General features: G+C 49.6%; 1 protein-coding gene across 6 annotated transcripts in view; it reads right to left on the reverse strand.

Annotated features, from left to right (window-relative positions):
* DTNB (dystrobrevin beta) overlaps nt 1-15598 on the reverse strand; it is a 207283-nt gene that overhangs the window by 61231 nt on the left and 130454 nt on the right. For all 6 annotated transcript variants that reach the window (XR_012632627.1, XR_012632626.1, XM_074895241.1 and 3 more), the window contains 2 exons: nt 15272-15359; nt 1474-1559 (listed from right to left, as the gene is read on the reverse strand). Coding sequence is in view for 4 of the 6 variants with exons in the window: in XM_074895241.1 (XP_074751342.1) it covers nt 1474-1559; nt 15272-15359 (174 nt within the window). In the remaining 2 variants the exon portion in view is untranslated. The remainder of the gene's footprint in view (nt 1-1473; nt 1560-15271; nt 15360-15598) is intronic.

Consider the following 15598-nt stretch of genomic DNA (forward strand, 5'->3'; position numbering starts at 1 on the left):
GTGCTCTCCAGGAACTGGTTCTCCTCCAGACTAACTTTAAGAAGTATTTTTCCCCGGAGTGCTGCGGGTGCCGTGGCAAGGGGCTGTGCAGGAGGCTGACGCACACCAGCGAGGTGCTGCTGGAGCTCAGGGGGACCCGAGCGTGGCTACGAGGGGAGCAGGTCAGCGGGCACACGGAGAGGCTGCGGGGGCAACCTAGGGGCCGGGTACAGCATACGGGGCCTGCAGCTGCTCAGTGCTTTGCTCTGCAGAGCAGAACCCTCTGAGTTAGTCAGAGAGACATGAACTCAAAATACAGGTGTTGAAGAAGCAGGTAAAGGCCAATATGATATGATGATAAAAACAGAGTGATCTCTTCTTAACAGCCCGTCTGGAGCAAGAAGAATCATCAAATCACAGAGCAGTTTGGGTGGGCAGGGACTTGAAATCCCCTCCAGTGCCACCCCCTGCCCAAAGCCCCGTCCAACCTGGCCTTGAGCCCTTCCAGGGAGGGGGCAGCCACAGCTTCTCTGGGCAGCCTGTGCCAGGGCCTCACCCCCTCACAGGGAACAATTTCTGCCTCAGATCTAAACTGAATCTCCCCTCTGTCAGCTTAAACCTGTTCCCCCTCATCCTAACTACTTGCCCTTGTAAAAAGTGTCATCATTCCCTTCACCCTTTCCCGCAGCCCCTTCCAGCCCTGGGGGGCCGCTCTAAGGTCTCCCCGGAGCCTTCTCTCCTCCAGCTGAACCCCCCAACTCTCCCAGCCTGTCCTCACAGGGGGGCTCCAGCCCCCCCAGCATCTCCGTGGCTCCTCTGGCCCCGCTGGAGCAGGTCCGTGTCCTTCTGCTGTTGGTGCCCCAGAGCTGGACCCAGCCCTGCAGGGGGGTCTCCCAGAGCGGAGCAGAGGGGGAGAATCCCCCCCGGCCCTGTGCCCCCCCTGCTCTGGGGGCAGCCCCGCACACGGGGGGTTTCTGGGCTGCCAGCCCCCATTGCCAGCTCATGTCCAGAAGAAGAAAACCTTCTCCTACAGCCCATCTCCTATTTCTTTCAGGCCTCCCAGTTTCTTCAGACTTTTTTGGTCTTCCAGCAAAAGGAAAAAGAACACTCATTCCTCTCCAGCTGAACTGACCCACCCCGGCCTTCCACCCTGCGCTCCCCCGCATCGCAGCCGGTTTATTCTCCTGCTGCCCCTGAGCAGCTCACCCTGCCCTGAGAGCGAGAGCACGGCTGCTCCCGACGCTCAGCGCCAGTGCAGATGATTTTGAGAAGATCAGTGCAGAAGATCAACCGGCTCCCAGGGGAACAAGGGCACCGCAGCTGCATCCGCACTGAGCTAATTGGTTAATGAGGCAGCTACACCTTTCAACAAAAGATCTAGGAAAACAACCTGGTTAATATAATACAGAAGGTTAAAAACAACAAAGCACAAGGACTGAAGGCTCTTCTCAACCGTTGTTCCTGAAACAATACTGATCAAAGCTTGCTTTTTACCTGTTTTTGTTTTCCAGCTCTGCTATCAGCTGTCTCTGTTGTTTATTGGCATCAAAGCTGAAACCCAGGTCTGTTGGTGGGCGAGGCTGGTGGAAGAGGAACAGAGAAAAATTAGCAAAATATTCATTAGCTGTTACCACGTAGACCACAGCTTGGATCCAGCCCCGTGTTTCCCGAAGGCCGTGGCACAGCCGTTACAGCCCGGGCCGCAGAACTGTGAGAATGGCTGTGCCGAGGGGGACCACGGGGGGCATCGGGAGGGGGTTCTGTGCCTGACTCGGGCTGATCTCGGGCTGAGCAGCTGCTGAAAGGGTCACCTGGCTCATCGTCATCACTACCTGTCTGAAGGATTTTATTTGCTATTTTTTTTTTAAATGACCTTCAGGAAAAAAATACACCATCCCTATCTGTTCCGAGCGCACTGGCAGGCTGCCCCGGGAAAAGATGCAGTGATACCTTTTATCTCACAGTCTTCCAGTGAAACATTGACCTTCTCGTGTCAGCTAGAGAGAGAAAGTCAGAGTAACTCCGAGTGCTGGTTACCTACACCTCTGCCAGATGTCCCAACCCTCTGCTGACGCTCACGTTCTCCATCTCCTGGCTATAAAGCTCTGGCACTGTGCAGTTTCATTAACGCTTAGAAACACTTTGACAGAAACATCTCTACAGCAAACGGGTTCTGCAGAAAACTGATACCAATTTCTTGTGCTTTCTGGAGGTCCCAATTCTCCCCGTTTTCCAATTCACCGCCTCGGCAGCGACGCTGGGGTTAAATGAATCTGTCAGTGCATTTGGCTGCTGTAAGTTGATGTTAAATAAATGTGAATCGGGACCCCCCTGCCTCATGCTGTGTTACGTGGGGCCTCCAGCCAGTCTGTCCGCACGCAGCAGAAGACAGACGGAGCTTGGTGGAGCTGCTGAACTCCCATCCCTGCTGCTTGGGACGCTGAAGGCCAGAAAACACTGTCCATGGAAACGAGCAAGATCATCCACAGACATGGAATTTACGCATGGTCACTGCCTCTGAAAAAATCTAGTTCTTCTCCAGCGCATCACGTGAAGGGAGGTTGCTGAATAAATGCGTTTTCCGGGTGAGTCCTGGCGTGTGACCCTTGTGTTTGGCCCTGCTCGCCGGAGCCATCACCACTGCTGAGGAAAGTTAAAGGCAGTTAAACAGCGATCTGTGGTTTGGGGGAGAGCCTGCTGGCAGCTGGGCTGGATGGTGGAGAAGCCACTTACAAGGACCAAGAAGAGAGAGAGAAAATACTGCAGGGTCTTGTACTGGTTGAGTGCATTTTTCCTGTGGAATCCCAAGATGCTGCTTAGGAGCTCTGGTACAACTCAGAACTACCCTTCTGGCCACCAGCCACCAGAAGCTCTCTGCTCGGAGCTGGGGAGACATCTTTGGTCAGGGACAGGTCTCCCTGGCTAAGAAACGCCTGAGGATGGGATGTAGGGTCTGCTTCTAACACCAGGTCATCACAGAACCACAGAAGGGTGAGGCTGGAGGGGACCTCAGGAGATCCTCTGCTCAAGCAGGGCCACCCCGAGCTGGGTGTCCAGGACCGTGTCCAGGTGGCTTCTGAGTATCTCCAAGGACGGAGACTCCACAACTTCTCTGAGCAACCCGGGCCGGTGCTCGGGTACCTTCACACAGGGCAGCGTTTCCTGATGCTCAGAGGGTCCCTCCCGGGGGCCAGTTGGCGCCCGTGGCCTCTGGTCCTGTCCCCGGGCACCGCTGGCAGAGCCGGGCTCCCTCTCCGCTCCCTCCCTGCGGGTGTTTGCAGACACGGAGTCACCCCCTGAGCCTCCCCTGCTCCGGGCTGAGCAGCCCCAGGCCCCTCAGCCTCTCCCCACAGCAGAGATGCCCCCGTCCCCACATCAGATTTCCTTATTCTGGCCGTCTCTGGGTCCCGTGCAGAGGGGGGTTCATACTGGCAGTGCAGATGATTAAGGCCACGGTGTCTCTGCCCCTCACCGTGCACTTGAGCAATGGGGTGTCTTCTGTGCAGCCTTTTTGGTTTCATCTGAGCTCAAGGTTGCACTGACTTTTACCACAGCATTTTCAGAAGGACCTCAGACCGGGATCCTGGTTTGAGACAACGCTTTCACAACCATTTTCGGAAAATATCTGGGTAGAAAAACAGAAACTGGGGGGACGAGCTTGGTATCCACCAGTGCTCCTGGAGACAGGGGAGTGACAGACCCGGGATGAAGGGGACACACACGGCTGGGCTTCCAGCTCTGTTTCACTGTGGGTATCTAGAGCCAACCCTGACTGGAGTCAGGCTTGAAGTGCGGACAGCACCGATCTTCTCCGGGCAAAACCCACACGGTGGGTGGGTTGGCACGTGGCAAATGAGCCCTGCTTGAATGACGTGCCTACAAGTGTGTCTTCTGTGTCCTCCCGGGTGATCCGATGGCCACTTCGGGAGTCTCCTCATGATGTGGAAATTGCCCGTGTAAAAACTGCTTGGTAAGGAACATCCCAGGCAAGAAGAAACAAAACAGCTCGGGATTAAAATGAACAGTGTGAAAAATAAACATAACTCAGAAACTGCAGTACAGCAGTTCATTGCAGCAGGGTCAGAAAAACTCCCTCTTCCCCTAGGCAGTGGGAGGAGCTGGTGGTGCAGGGTGGGCTCTGCTCTCACCCCGAGGAACAGGGCTGGGGCGGGGGGAGAGCTGGGACAGACCTGCCGGTACAGCTGGGCAAAACCCCAGCTCTCATCCCTCATCCCTCATCCCTCATCCCATCCCATCTCATCCCATCCCATCTCATCCCATCTCATCTCATCCCATCCCATCTCATCCCATCTCATCTCCATGTCTGGGGTAGGTGTCCAGCGCAGGCAGCAGCAATGCCACCGCCCTTTCCATCTTGGGGTGACCTGACCAATCTCGGTGTAGATACCACTGATGGGACCTACTGGTCGCCCAAAGCCGCGTGTCACAAAGCCGTGTGTCACAAAGCCACGTGTCACAAAGCCACGGTCTGTCCCTGCATCCTGGTGCCATCAGCTACGAGGATGCGTGGGGGTGACGTGTTTCACCTGCAGCCTCGGGAGGTTCCTGAGGCTCTGGGGCTCCATCCGAAGCACACGAACCTTTGTTCTGCTGCAAAGTAGGACTGTGCCTACAAAAACACAGTCTTGTCCTTAACCCCTTTCTTCAGAAATCCTGTTCAAAGCCTGAAATCACCCTCATGACCTAAAGTACTCTGGTCCTCAGGAGCAAAGAACACTGCAGGGAACCTAGAGGAGACACATCCCCCACGCTGCTCACTTTCAAGTGTCTCTTGGAAAAGGTTTAGTGGCTATTTTGTACGACAATTCAATGTTCTATTGCTTCCAGGAGTCCATTTAACTTTTTAACAACTCAGAACCACAGAGTCGTTGTGGTTGGAAAGGACCTTTTGAGACGGTCTAATCCAAATCCCCTGCTCAAAGCAATGCCAACTACAGCGGGTTGCTCAGGACATTCTCCAGCTGGGTTCTGGATACCTCCAAGGACGAGGACTCCATGACCTGCTGGGCTGACCTCTTCCAGTGTTTGAGCACTTGCACCATAAGGAAGGTTTTTCTTCTGTTGAAATGGAAGTGAGCTGGGGCCCATTGCCTCTTGTCCCTCCACCAGGGCACCACTGAAGAGTCTGGCTCCACCATTTTACCTGCCACAATCATACACCGATACACAAAACCACCTCCCCAAGCCCTCTCAGGCTAAACAAGATCAGAAAAAAAATTCAGGCTGCTGATTCTCCACCAACATCTAAACCTTCCAGCTTCTTCAACTTAAAAGGCACCTGATGCTCACCCTGAAGGTTTGCAAAGGGAGTGCCTGCGCTGGTGGCATAAGAAGCACCAGGCAGAAGCACTGGTGTTCGACCACCCATATTGTTAGATATTTAGTATGGCCCCTGGCTTATTTCTAGCCCAGACTAACTAGCTCTCTCAGGCAATTCTCAGCGTGGTTTGGGATTTACACGAAGCTGAGAACTCTCTGCAGCAGGTGGTTTGCAGGCAGCCACCCCGTGCTGGAGGGCGAGAGGGCTCAATATTCTAGATGTGGACACTAGAAGTTTTTAAGGACTGCTATCCACAAAGTCTAAGTGTTTACTGTACACTCAGCTATCGAGAAACAGCACTTATCTCTCACCAAATCTCTACTACAGCGTGGACTCAGGAGGGGAGAGGTGTCTAAACTCTTGCATGTTCAGAGTGTATCAAAGAGCCACCCGAGACGGCGAGGAGCCTGCTGGAAACACAGCAGAGGTACGTGTCTCCTGCACTTGGCCAGAAAATACCCGACACCAGTTCTAGCTGCATCTAACCTGGAAGGGGTGACAAGACACAGCGCCCGTGCCACACTCCCCAGCAAAGAGGCATCCTGGAGGCAGCGGGCTCCATCCCAGCCACGGGCAGCACGGCAAGATGCGGCGGTGGCCAGGAGACAGCCCTGGGATTGTGGTTTGTGCTCTTTGGCTTAGGTTTTATTAAAATAAAAAAACAAAACATCCCAACAGTAGTCTAATATTAAAAAATATTAACTGCCCAGGACATGGAATTTACAGCCTTGGGGTAAAACCTCAAGATTAGAAGAGAGAAAACAGACCGAAAACAATGTAGACAGATGTTTCAAGGAGCCAGGGCATGAGGAAATTCATCAGAGTGCTCGGATCTTGGTTCTTAAATAAACCTGAGGCAATCTCAGAGCCCTTGTGTTTGTCTCTGAGAGCACTAAGTTTATAAGGTGACACTCCATAAAGCTTAGAAACAATGTAAGAAGGAACTAAAAGCTATAGACCAGTCAGCTTAACCTGAGTTCTTGGGGAAAAAACACAAAATTGTTTTTTCTTGTCAGTATCACAGAACCCCCATCATCATCACCACCATACCTTCCAAAAAAAAGTAATCTTTCCTCTAAAATACCCTCAGACTGTCTGGTAACTCATATTTCTATCAAATCTAAAGATATTAGAGATCTTTGCTGTTTTCAGGCTTGTGAACTAGGCACACGGTTATTTGAATCAACAACTTCCCATCTCTTCTGTTTTGCCTGAAGGAGTTTTTTTTTCCTTTATCCTTTAAAGACCAAAAAATCTGACACCCGGACACCTTCCCGCTCCCAGCACTTCTCAAGCTCTTTGATTGGGTTTTCTCTATCACTCTTCCTTTTCCCTTTTATCATTCTCGTTACTGGCCTTCATCCACATTGCTTTATAAACCTCTAGAGACTCACAGAAAGTAATGAAGTGACTGACCACCATATTCTCACTAATAAATAAGTAGGATTAACCAAGAACTCAATTTTATTTTTCTTTTTCAGTTCTTTTGTTGATGGGAAGAAGTCTTTTTGTTTACATTGCATTTTGGGGTGGCTTTTCTAGTAGCCCAAGTATTGCATTTATCTAAAACTAAACTTTTTTTCTCCAACTACAAGAGGCTGGTAGTCCTACACAGCACAGTTGTGCAGCATTTGTACAAAATCTGACATTCTGACCACAAAACCACACCCGAGTTCCAAGCACCCAGCGTGCTGGGCACATGCAGTCACTTTTTCTCACAAATGGGAAGTCATTCAAGGAACTGAAAATTTCTTATCAGTTACTTTGCTCGCAGGATCAGTAGCCTTAATCTTTCCTTGATTGATCATTGATCAATAATCCCCCAAGTTCCTTTACAATTTAGCCGTGAGATGGATGCAACGCTCTTCTCTGTGACAGGCACATCATCTTGCTGTAGCCCATATAGAAATACAACATCCGAATGGAAGAGTTTACAATGGACACCGGGATTTGAAAGAGCTTGTTGCTCCCTTTCCCAAGCCTCGATGACTGTGGGCTGTTTTACGGGGTTTTAATGAACCCTGGTTCGCCCTTTGCAGTGATCTCAGGACGCCCTCACTCCTCTGAAAACATCAGATTTCCCAAGTAAGAGGAATTATGACTCAGGGTAAAAGTATTCTGAAGAACGACCGAGAAGCCGGTGGACGGGGCGTGGGACCCGTTATTGATCTAAGGGTTTCAAATTAAATTCATACGGGTACCGCATAACCTCTTGTGGGTGTATTTCAAATGCATCTTCTAAATACGATGAATAAGATAAATTATAAAGTATGAGGCATCATTCAAATGGGCAAATACCATTCTGGGCTCCAGGTTGGAGCTTGGTAGGACAGCCTCTATTTCTTCAGTGAATGAGCTCCTCTGGAACACACGGAAGGAAACGTAACTGCAGTCACTGCTCTCATTTCTGCCCAGCGTTTTATCAACACCAAATTCTCACTGTCATCACCTCTGGATGAGTTTTGGGTGTACGGTACAGGATTGCGACGGGCGATGATTTTCTTCTCATAAATCCAGGGAGACAGAATTCATTAGAGCATTTGCATGCTGCTATTTACTTTGATGAGAGGTACTTGTCCTCTCCGTGAGTTATGGGTGGTTCTTAAAACCTCTGCACTTAAAAAAAACCCCAACCCAAAACATTCATTTACTAGTCAGCACTCTTATGTTTGCAGTCCATCTTACCGGACAGGTATGAACGATTTGTGTCTTCCAAGATTTATTACTGTAATTCCTTTCTTCACAAAGCCTGGCAGGTTCGGCTCCCTGCCTGCTCGGCAGCACTGAACACCAGGGACTCAGCCCCCTCCTACTCAACCCTTGCAAAGGTTTTCTACTACAAACAGAGCGCAAAGACCCGGTGGGAGTCAACAGCTTAAGATGTAAGGCCTTCAGAATTACTACAACCCCTCCCCAAATCCCATTTTTGCACGTGCATGAGAACACGAACAGAGTTTATATTGTTTTGCCCTCTGTAAACTTTCTCCTCAGTAAGGAATAAATATCCCAGGAAGAGAATAGTCCTGCTAAGGCACAGAGGCAATGTGGAGATCTTGTCTTGGCCCTATTGAACCCAGCTCCCCCTTTTCTAACAACAACGCGGGATGACCAAACCCCACAATGTTAGAGATCCCTGCAGAAACAACCTATGGAGTTGATCCAGTGTAACAGGAATTGGAGGTATGGTGGAGTTTGAGAAGAAAAAAGACTTTTTGACAGCAAATTGTAACACAGGTCTCTCATTTTATACCAAACAGCAGCAAGACCAAAGCTGAAGCTTTTTGAGCTAAGGATTAACATGTCAAAAGTTGAAATGTTAAAAAGTTTAAAAGCTAAGCAAACTCTCCGACACAGCTGAAGGTATGACCACTGTTGTCTTCTGCTTTCCTGGTGCTCAGCAGCAATGTTGAAGCCTCGACAGTTCTGAGATCACCCAAACAGCAAAGCCCCACGTTCTCCCAGCAAGAAAATTCATAAGATGGCGACCATAAAATCTGTTTAAAATCCTTAATATCACATAGGAACAGTAAAAACTTCTAGCACTGTAATTTAGTTTTCCTATGAATAGGCCATTAAACTTGAGAGAGAGTCGTGTTGGAACTTCAAGTCATCGAGTCACAGAATATCTCAAGTTGAAGGGACCTGTAAGATCATCGAGTCCAACTCCCTGTCAGACTGGTATTTGTAATCAGAAGCATCCAGAGCTCACCTACAGCATACCTGGTTTGGGTGTTTAATCAAGCCCCCAAAAGCCAGTCTGGCAAGCTGCTGCACTCCTCCATCACCCTGATTTGGAAGAAACGGTCAAAGAACAATAAAAAGAACAGTGAAGCTGTGTCTCATGGGCATCAGATTCCAGGTTCCTTGGGGCAAGGACCTCACGGTGTCATGGAAAGCCTGAACCAGTACTTCACGTGCCCATCACAGTGTTCTCTATGATCACAGACAAAGAAGAAGAAACAAATAAAAGTAGTTCATGTAGCTGGTGTATCCAGGAGAAGAAGAAACGACCCAAGAACCAAGCTGCAGGTTTGTCCTGCAAAGATGTACAACAGGAAATCTGGTTTACTTGTTCTGTATTTTAAAAGTGTTTAAATGATGCCTAAAGCCTAAAAGAAAAGTTACACGAAAGGAATATTACAAATATTATTTAGGTTACGTAGGTAGCTTTAACGAGATGAGATGATGATAGGCTTTTAGCAGTGCTTAATGTTGAGGGAAGAGGAGCAACCACACACTGCTTTCAAAAAAGAGCAACGTGGGCAAGAACCTAATTATCGTAACTCATCCACATAACTCAACCTAATTATCCACTCATCCATACCTGAGTATTATCTCGTATTTATTAGGTGCTCGTGCTCTTCCTAGCAGCAAGGCTGCAGAGGCCAGCAGAGTCCTGCCAAGGGGGCAGGTCCCCGTGGTGGGTCACTCCCCACCAGGAGTCATCGGCAGACCAGACCCCAACCTGCGCTTGTCCACCCATCAATGCCCAGGCCTATCGGCGGAAACTCAGGGGGACCTGGGGCTGTGCCAACGGCGGAACACGGGGGAAAAAAGGGCTGAGGTAGAGCAGGTGGGAGAGGAGATGAAGGAGGTGTTGGCTTGGCGACAGGGAGGTGTTGTGCAGGACACTCGTAACAGAGGGCCCAGGGTTGCTTTATCTGTATGTGTGTGTGTACATGTATTCACCCAAAATACAGGTGACTGCCCGGCTCTTAATGGGATGGATGGGTCTGTGGAAGGGTTTTGTAAGGCAGAGCAGGCGAGGGGGCTGGTCACACAGGAGGTCATTTTGAGTCCCCGCTGTTATCAAAAAGATGATGCTTGATAGGAGATGCCAGAGTATTCCTCACCTCAGACTGGTAAGCTGAGCACATCAGCAGAGGGAGACAAACAGATGACGTTGTGACCTCGAAAGTTGTGATTTAAATGAAGTTTCTCTTGCTTTCCACTCATTTCTTCACTTTACTCACTCAATCTCCTTCTGCTTTTCTCTCTTTCTAGCGAACCGCTCGCGCGGAGCCAACCCACAGTTATTTTAATGCGCAGCACCGCTGTGACCAAACTGCCAGGCCAAGCGTAGCCCTGAGCAACTTAAACTCAATAAAAGGGATTTTTGTCTTCTGAAGACTGGCTTGAAGAAAACAAGAGTGGCCCAGTCAGAGCTCGTTTGAGCGAACACAGACCAAGCTGCTGCCTCGCGTGCGTAACTGCAGCGGCGGCACGTCATCGCCCCCCGCACCGCTCACGTCTGTCCAGTGACAAACGATGCATTCTCCCCCCTTCTCCTCCCTCCCCGTTTATTTTGCTTCTTTAAGAAGAAACAGACTCGGATTTCAAGAATTAACTCTGAGATCTGCCTCAAATTATTTTGTCCCAGTAAGACTTCAAGCAAAGGCATTTCCCCTAAAAATGCTGATGGAATGTATTTCCATTCATATGGCGAGTGACATTTATTACAGGAACAAGCCTGCAGAGGCAGTTCTAACATTTTACCTAATTTGAGAAAAAGCAGAAACCGATGGACCAAGTCAGATCCATCGGAAACAGTTTCCAGCAGTGACCACGGCCAACTACTTCAAGGAAAAGAGTAAGAAACTTTGCATTAGGCTGTTGTAGGATGAACAGGCTGTATCTGGGATCCTCTTCATTTCCAGCAGTTAGAGCGTGTTAAAAATAAGGCACATTTCATCAAGAGGCAGGGCTGGAGAAGACATCAAGAAATACTTTTGTTCACATCAATCTCTCTCAAGTATTCCCAGCAGATACTGGTCTGTCTTGGTTTTAAAATCTCCATTGATAAATATTCCGTAACTCTTTAATGGTGGTTTGTGTCCATTCTCCACTTCCATTAAGGTTGAGATTCATAGAAAAATATCACACAACCCCAGAACCATCTTGGCTGGAAAATCCCTTGCAGCTCCCCCAGCCCAAGCATGAGCCTCCCCCTGACCGTTCCCAACTCCCCCAGATCCCTCAGCGCTGGCTCAGCCCGACTCTTCAACCCCTCCAGGGATCCCGGGGACTCCCTCCTGCCCTGGGCAGCCCATTCCAACGCCCAACAGCCCCTTCTGCACAGAAATCCTTCCTCAGAGCCAGCCTGACCCTGCCCTGGGCAGCTTGAGGCCATTCCCTCGGGGCCTATAGGTGGGAAGGGACCTCTAGAGGTTTCTAGTCCATGCGCTGCCCAAAGCAGGGCCAATTCCCAGCAGGTTGTTTGAGAACTTTTCTAGCTGAGCTCTAAATATCTCCAAGAAGGAAGATTCCAGTTCTTCTCTGGACAACCTCTTGGACAATAGTTGACCATTATCATGGTGAAAAAGTTTTTCTTGATATAGAGTTGGAATTTTCTTTCTTGCAACCTCTGTTTCTGTTGCTTCTTGACCCTTCGCTGTGCAGCTCTGTGGTGGGTCGCCCTGCCCCACGTGTCTGGCTCACGGCGGGTGCAGACAGCAGCAAGATCTGCTTTCGCTTTCTCTTCCCCCCTCCCTGAGCACACCCAGCTCTCGGCTCTCCTCGAACGTCACGTCCTACAGCCCCCAACCAGCCCAGTGGTCTCCACAAGGCTCCCTCCAAGACGCCCCACGGCTCCCCTGCGCTGGGGAGCCCCACAGCAGACCCTGCTCAGCTGATGTGGCCTCCCCAGCCCCGAACAGAGGCGGAAGGTCACGTCCCTCGGCCACCAGCCCTGGCTCTCCCGGCTCTGCTCCGCCGGGGCACGCTCCTCCCTCCCGCTTGCAGGAGGCCCAGGTCCTCTTCTGTAAAGTTAAGGCCGATGCAAACAACTCACCAGGCTGCTTTGCTACTGTCTTTTCGTTCCTGACGCCTCTTCTGTACGTCTTGTCCCCAGAAAAGTCTCACTGATTCCCTAGTTAGATTCCTGCTTTTGATGGTATTGTCTTCTTACCACAGACTTCAGCATCCCATGTGAAGTGCTCTTCAAATTCTTTTCCCATCTCTGAACTTCCTGCTACCATTTAACCAGCCACGTTTATAGGATTTCTTTTCCTCTCCATTTGGGCAAGCTCTCCCCTCCCTCAGTGTCATCCTTTCCCTGGGATGTCCTCCTCAGCTTGCTTATTGACCCAGGAAAAATGTTTTTTTGGATGGTTTGGTTTTCTCCTTGGATTTTGACACACAGATTTCCTGAGCTTCTAATACAGGATTTTTAACAGCCTCCAGGCACCTTACAGGCCTCCTGATTTTTGGAGGGATCCTTTGAGGATTTTTTCTAGTGGTTTCATCTTTCCATAGTTCCCTTTCTCGAAGGCGAGTTATCTGCACAGGGATGTACCTGGCGCCTCTCTCCCGCCGCTGAGGCGAAGGGTGTGATGGCTGCTGCTGCCATCACCACCACACCCGCTCCAGCCCCACATCCCAGAGCCCGTCTTCTGCTGGATTCTCAAACCAGTTGCTCAAAGCAGCACCGTTTATTGCATTCCAAAGTGTTTCTGCATCCCCCTCTGAAAGGGCGTTGATTTAGTCTCTGTGTGGGCAGCTGAAATCTCCCACAGTTAATTACCTGTCCTAAACCCCCAGCTTGTCTTATCTCACTTCACATTTCCTGATCACTACCACCATCTAATCAGGGGGTCTCTATTTCTTTTCTATTATTAAGAATTTAAAATTTCAACCCACAAGGATTCTGCAGTGCTTCTCTTTTGCTGTGATATTTTTATGCTGTTGCACTCCATTTCCTTTAGGTACGACACCAGTCCCTTGCCTGCACATCCTACTGTACCGTTCCTGTAAAGCTGGCAGCCTGGCCACCACATACTCAACGAGTACTGGATCTCTGAGGTGTTTATTATATCGGGGTTTTCATTTGATGTTCCCCATTTTAATTCCAGATGGGAAGAAAAAACTGTTCCTCTTTTTTTTTTTTTTTTTCTTGTTTTGAATTTCCCAGCCTCTAATTTACTCCCGTCTCTTTGTTTTAATGTTACAAGAGGAGTGCAAAAAAAAAAAAAAAAAGCCTGTGGCTGACAAATCTCAGCTATTCCATTCCCCACAAAGAGCAGAGCGAGCCCTGCAGCCACGACACGCCGTCCCAGAGCTCAGCGGGACGTTCCTCCACCACGCTGCAACGGCCAACTTGGACACTGCTCACACCAAGTGCTGGCTGGGGAAGGGGGATCTCCTGTTGGCACCAAATAATTAGAACCTGCTCTGAAGCAGAGCACTTTAAACTCGGATCCCTTCAGAATATGAAAAATATATCCATTTTGGCTGATTATTCCTGTGAATAAAGAGCGGACGGAGTCAACAACCTCTGGATCCTCGGTGCTCAGCTTCGGTGGCGATGGAAACGCACCGGGACTGCTCTGGCATCCTCTCTCCATCCACCACGCTTCAGCCCCTGGCAGCACTCTGACATCGGCCCCGCTGTATCTAACTCATTCAGATGGAAAGAAAGCAGCAATTTATCACAGGTCTTCGCAAAGTCTCAGTTAACCCCAAACGCTGCTTTCTTTACCTCCAAATAAGCTGCTTCATTTTTGACCTCTTGCAGAACTACGAAGAACACAGAGGCAGGTTGAGGGGATTTACAGATTTTTAGACAATCGAGTTCTTTCAGAACCAATATTGTGCCTCTTTAGTTTTCATCATACTCCTTTGTTACTACCAGAAAAAGCCAAGTCATGAGTAAGAATCCTTCCACCGTCTTCCAGAGTGAAACTGATGCAGCACTCACTGTCTCAACAACTTTAATTTTATATGAAGATTACATCAAAATCCCCCTCCTTTTCCATCTAAGCCAGAAAGTTTGTGCCGCATTGCTTTAATATTTCAACACGAACGTAGTCCTGAATGACTCCAGAAACGCAAATACACCGTTTGACAGAGCTAATGGGAACTGACAGATAAAAACATTTTAAAAGTATAATTCTTTTTTACCGAAGTTTTAGAGAAAGGAAATATCTGGTCACATCCACGTAACAAAGTCAGATTATTGGCTGAACACACACGGAAGGAAATTCTGAGGAGGCACAAGCCTGCCGGGCTGGAAGGGACTTTGTTTATATGACAAATATGTAATGAAAAGGGGGATGAGGACCCCGGTGTTGGGACGCTTCTCTAGGCAGGCTAACATGTGGCAGGACACTCTGCCTGGTGGTAAGGTGCTCGGGAGAGGTCACTGCTTCTGCTGGAGGCCGTGGAAGAGAAGGGCTCTGTCTGAAAACGGGTAACACCAGGTTCTGCAGGAGCGATCGTGTCGAGCCGCCGCGCGGGAGAGACGCTGGCACGGCCCGTTCCAAGCTGGCACGGGGGGCACAGGATGTGCTGGGAGAGCTGCCGGGTTCGGGACTGAGCTAAGCCGAGCTGCTCCTGAGCAGCCTCAGGCCGGGGCTGTGTGAGACGCAGCCGCGGCGCGGGGGAGCCGCTGCCGGAGCGTTCCCGCAAACGCCACCGGCGGATGAACCAGCAAAGATCAGCCTCTCCCCAGCCAGCCCGGCTGCAAGCATTCTGTGGCATCTCAGGAAATTCCTAATTGCCGTGATAGCAATTTTCTCTTCAAGCTGTGTTTATTTTTACCAATTTAAAATTGGTTGGGTGTTTCCTTCAGTTTCTTCCATTATAAAAGACTACAAACAAAAAACAGCTTCTCTCTCAGGCTCCTTCCCTCTGGAATAAATATATTCCACAACGTTTGTTCCATGATTTGTTTTCCTCAGGTATCTACGTATTTATCTCTTCTCTAGACTAAGTAGGACTAATCTGCTTATTCTCTTGTCTCCTCTGACCTCATTTCTCATGGTTTGTGTCGGCGTTTCCCCGCTCTCCCCCGCTGCCCGCGAGCGCAGGGTTTCTGCTGAAAACGAGGGAAGCGAACCGCTCCTTCGCATCAGCTGAATCAACAAAACCCAACAGCTTCACGCAGCTATTAGCATTAAGCTACTAATTAAGACTCTAAAAAACACCTTCCATGAGGGATGAAGAGTCACTTACTGCATTTCCAGCTTCGGCAGCCAGCCGGGCGGCGTATCTGGCGATCAGCCTGTGCTCCTCATCCAGCCGGCCGGGGCTGTCCAGGACGCTGCGGGGAAAAGCCAAAACACCCCGTCAGTATTCACCCCCTCTAGATATTATTCATACCAGGGGGTGACAGAGAAAAGGATGTATTATTGCAAAGAGACAGAGATGGGAAATAGAAGAGTCATGCTGGAAACAATCTAGATCGTACTCATCCTGCTTCCAAAGCGGGGATGGCTCTCAAGGCTTTCTGCCTAGTAGTGTTTTCTCCAGGATTCACATATTCCAGTTGCAAATGATTAA

The sequence above is a fragment of the Athene noctua genome, chromosome 1, assembly GCF_965140245.1.
Source record: "Athene noctua chromosome 1, bAthNoc1.hap1.1, whole genome shotgun sequence".
NCBI lineage: Eukaryota > Metazoa > Chordata > Aves > Strigiformes > Strigidae > Athene > Athene noctua.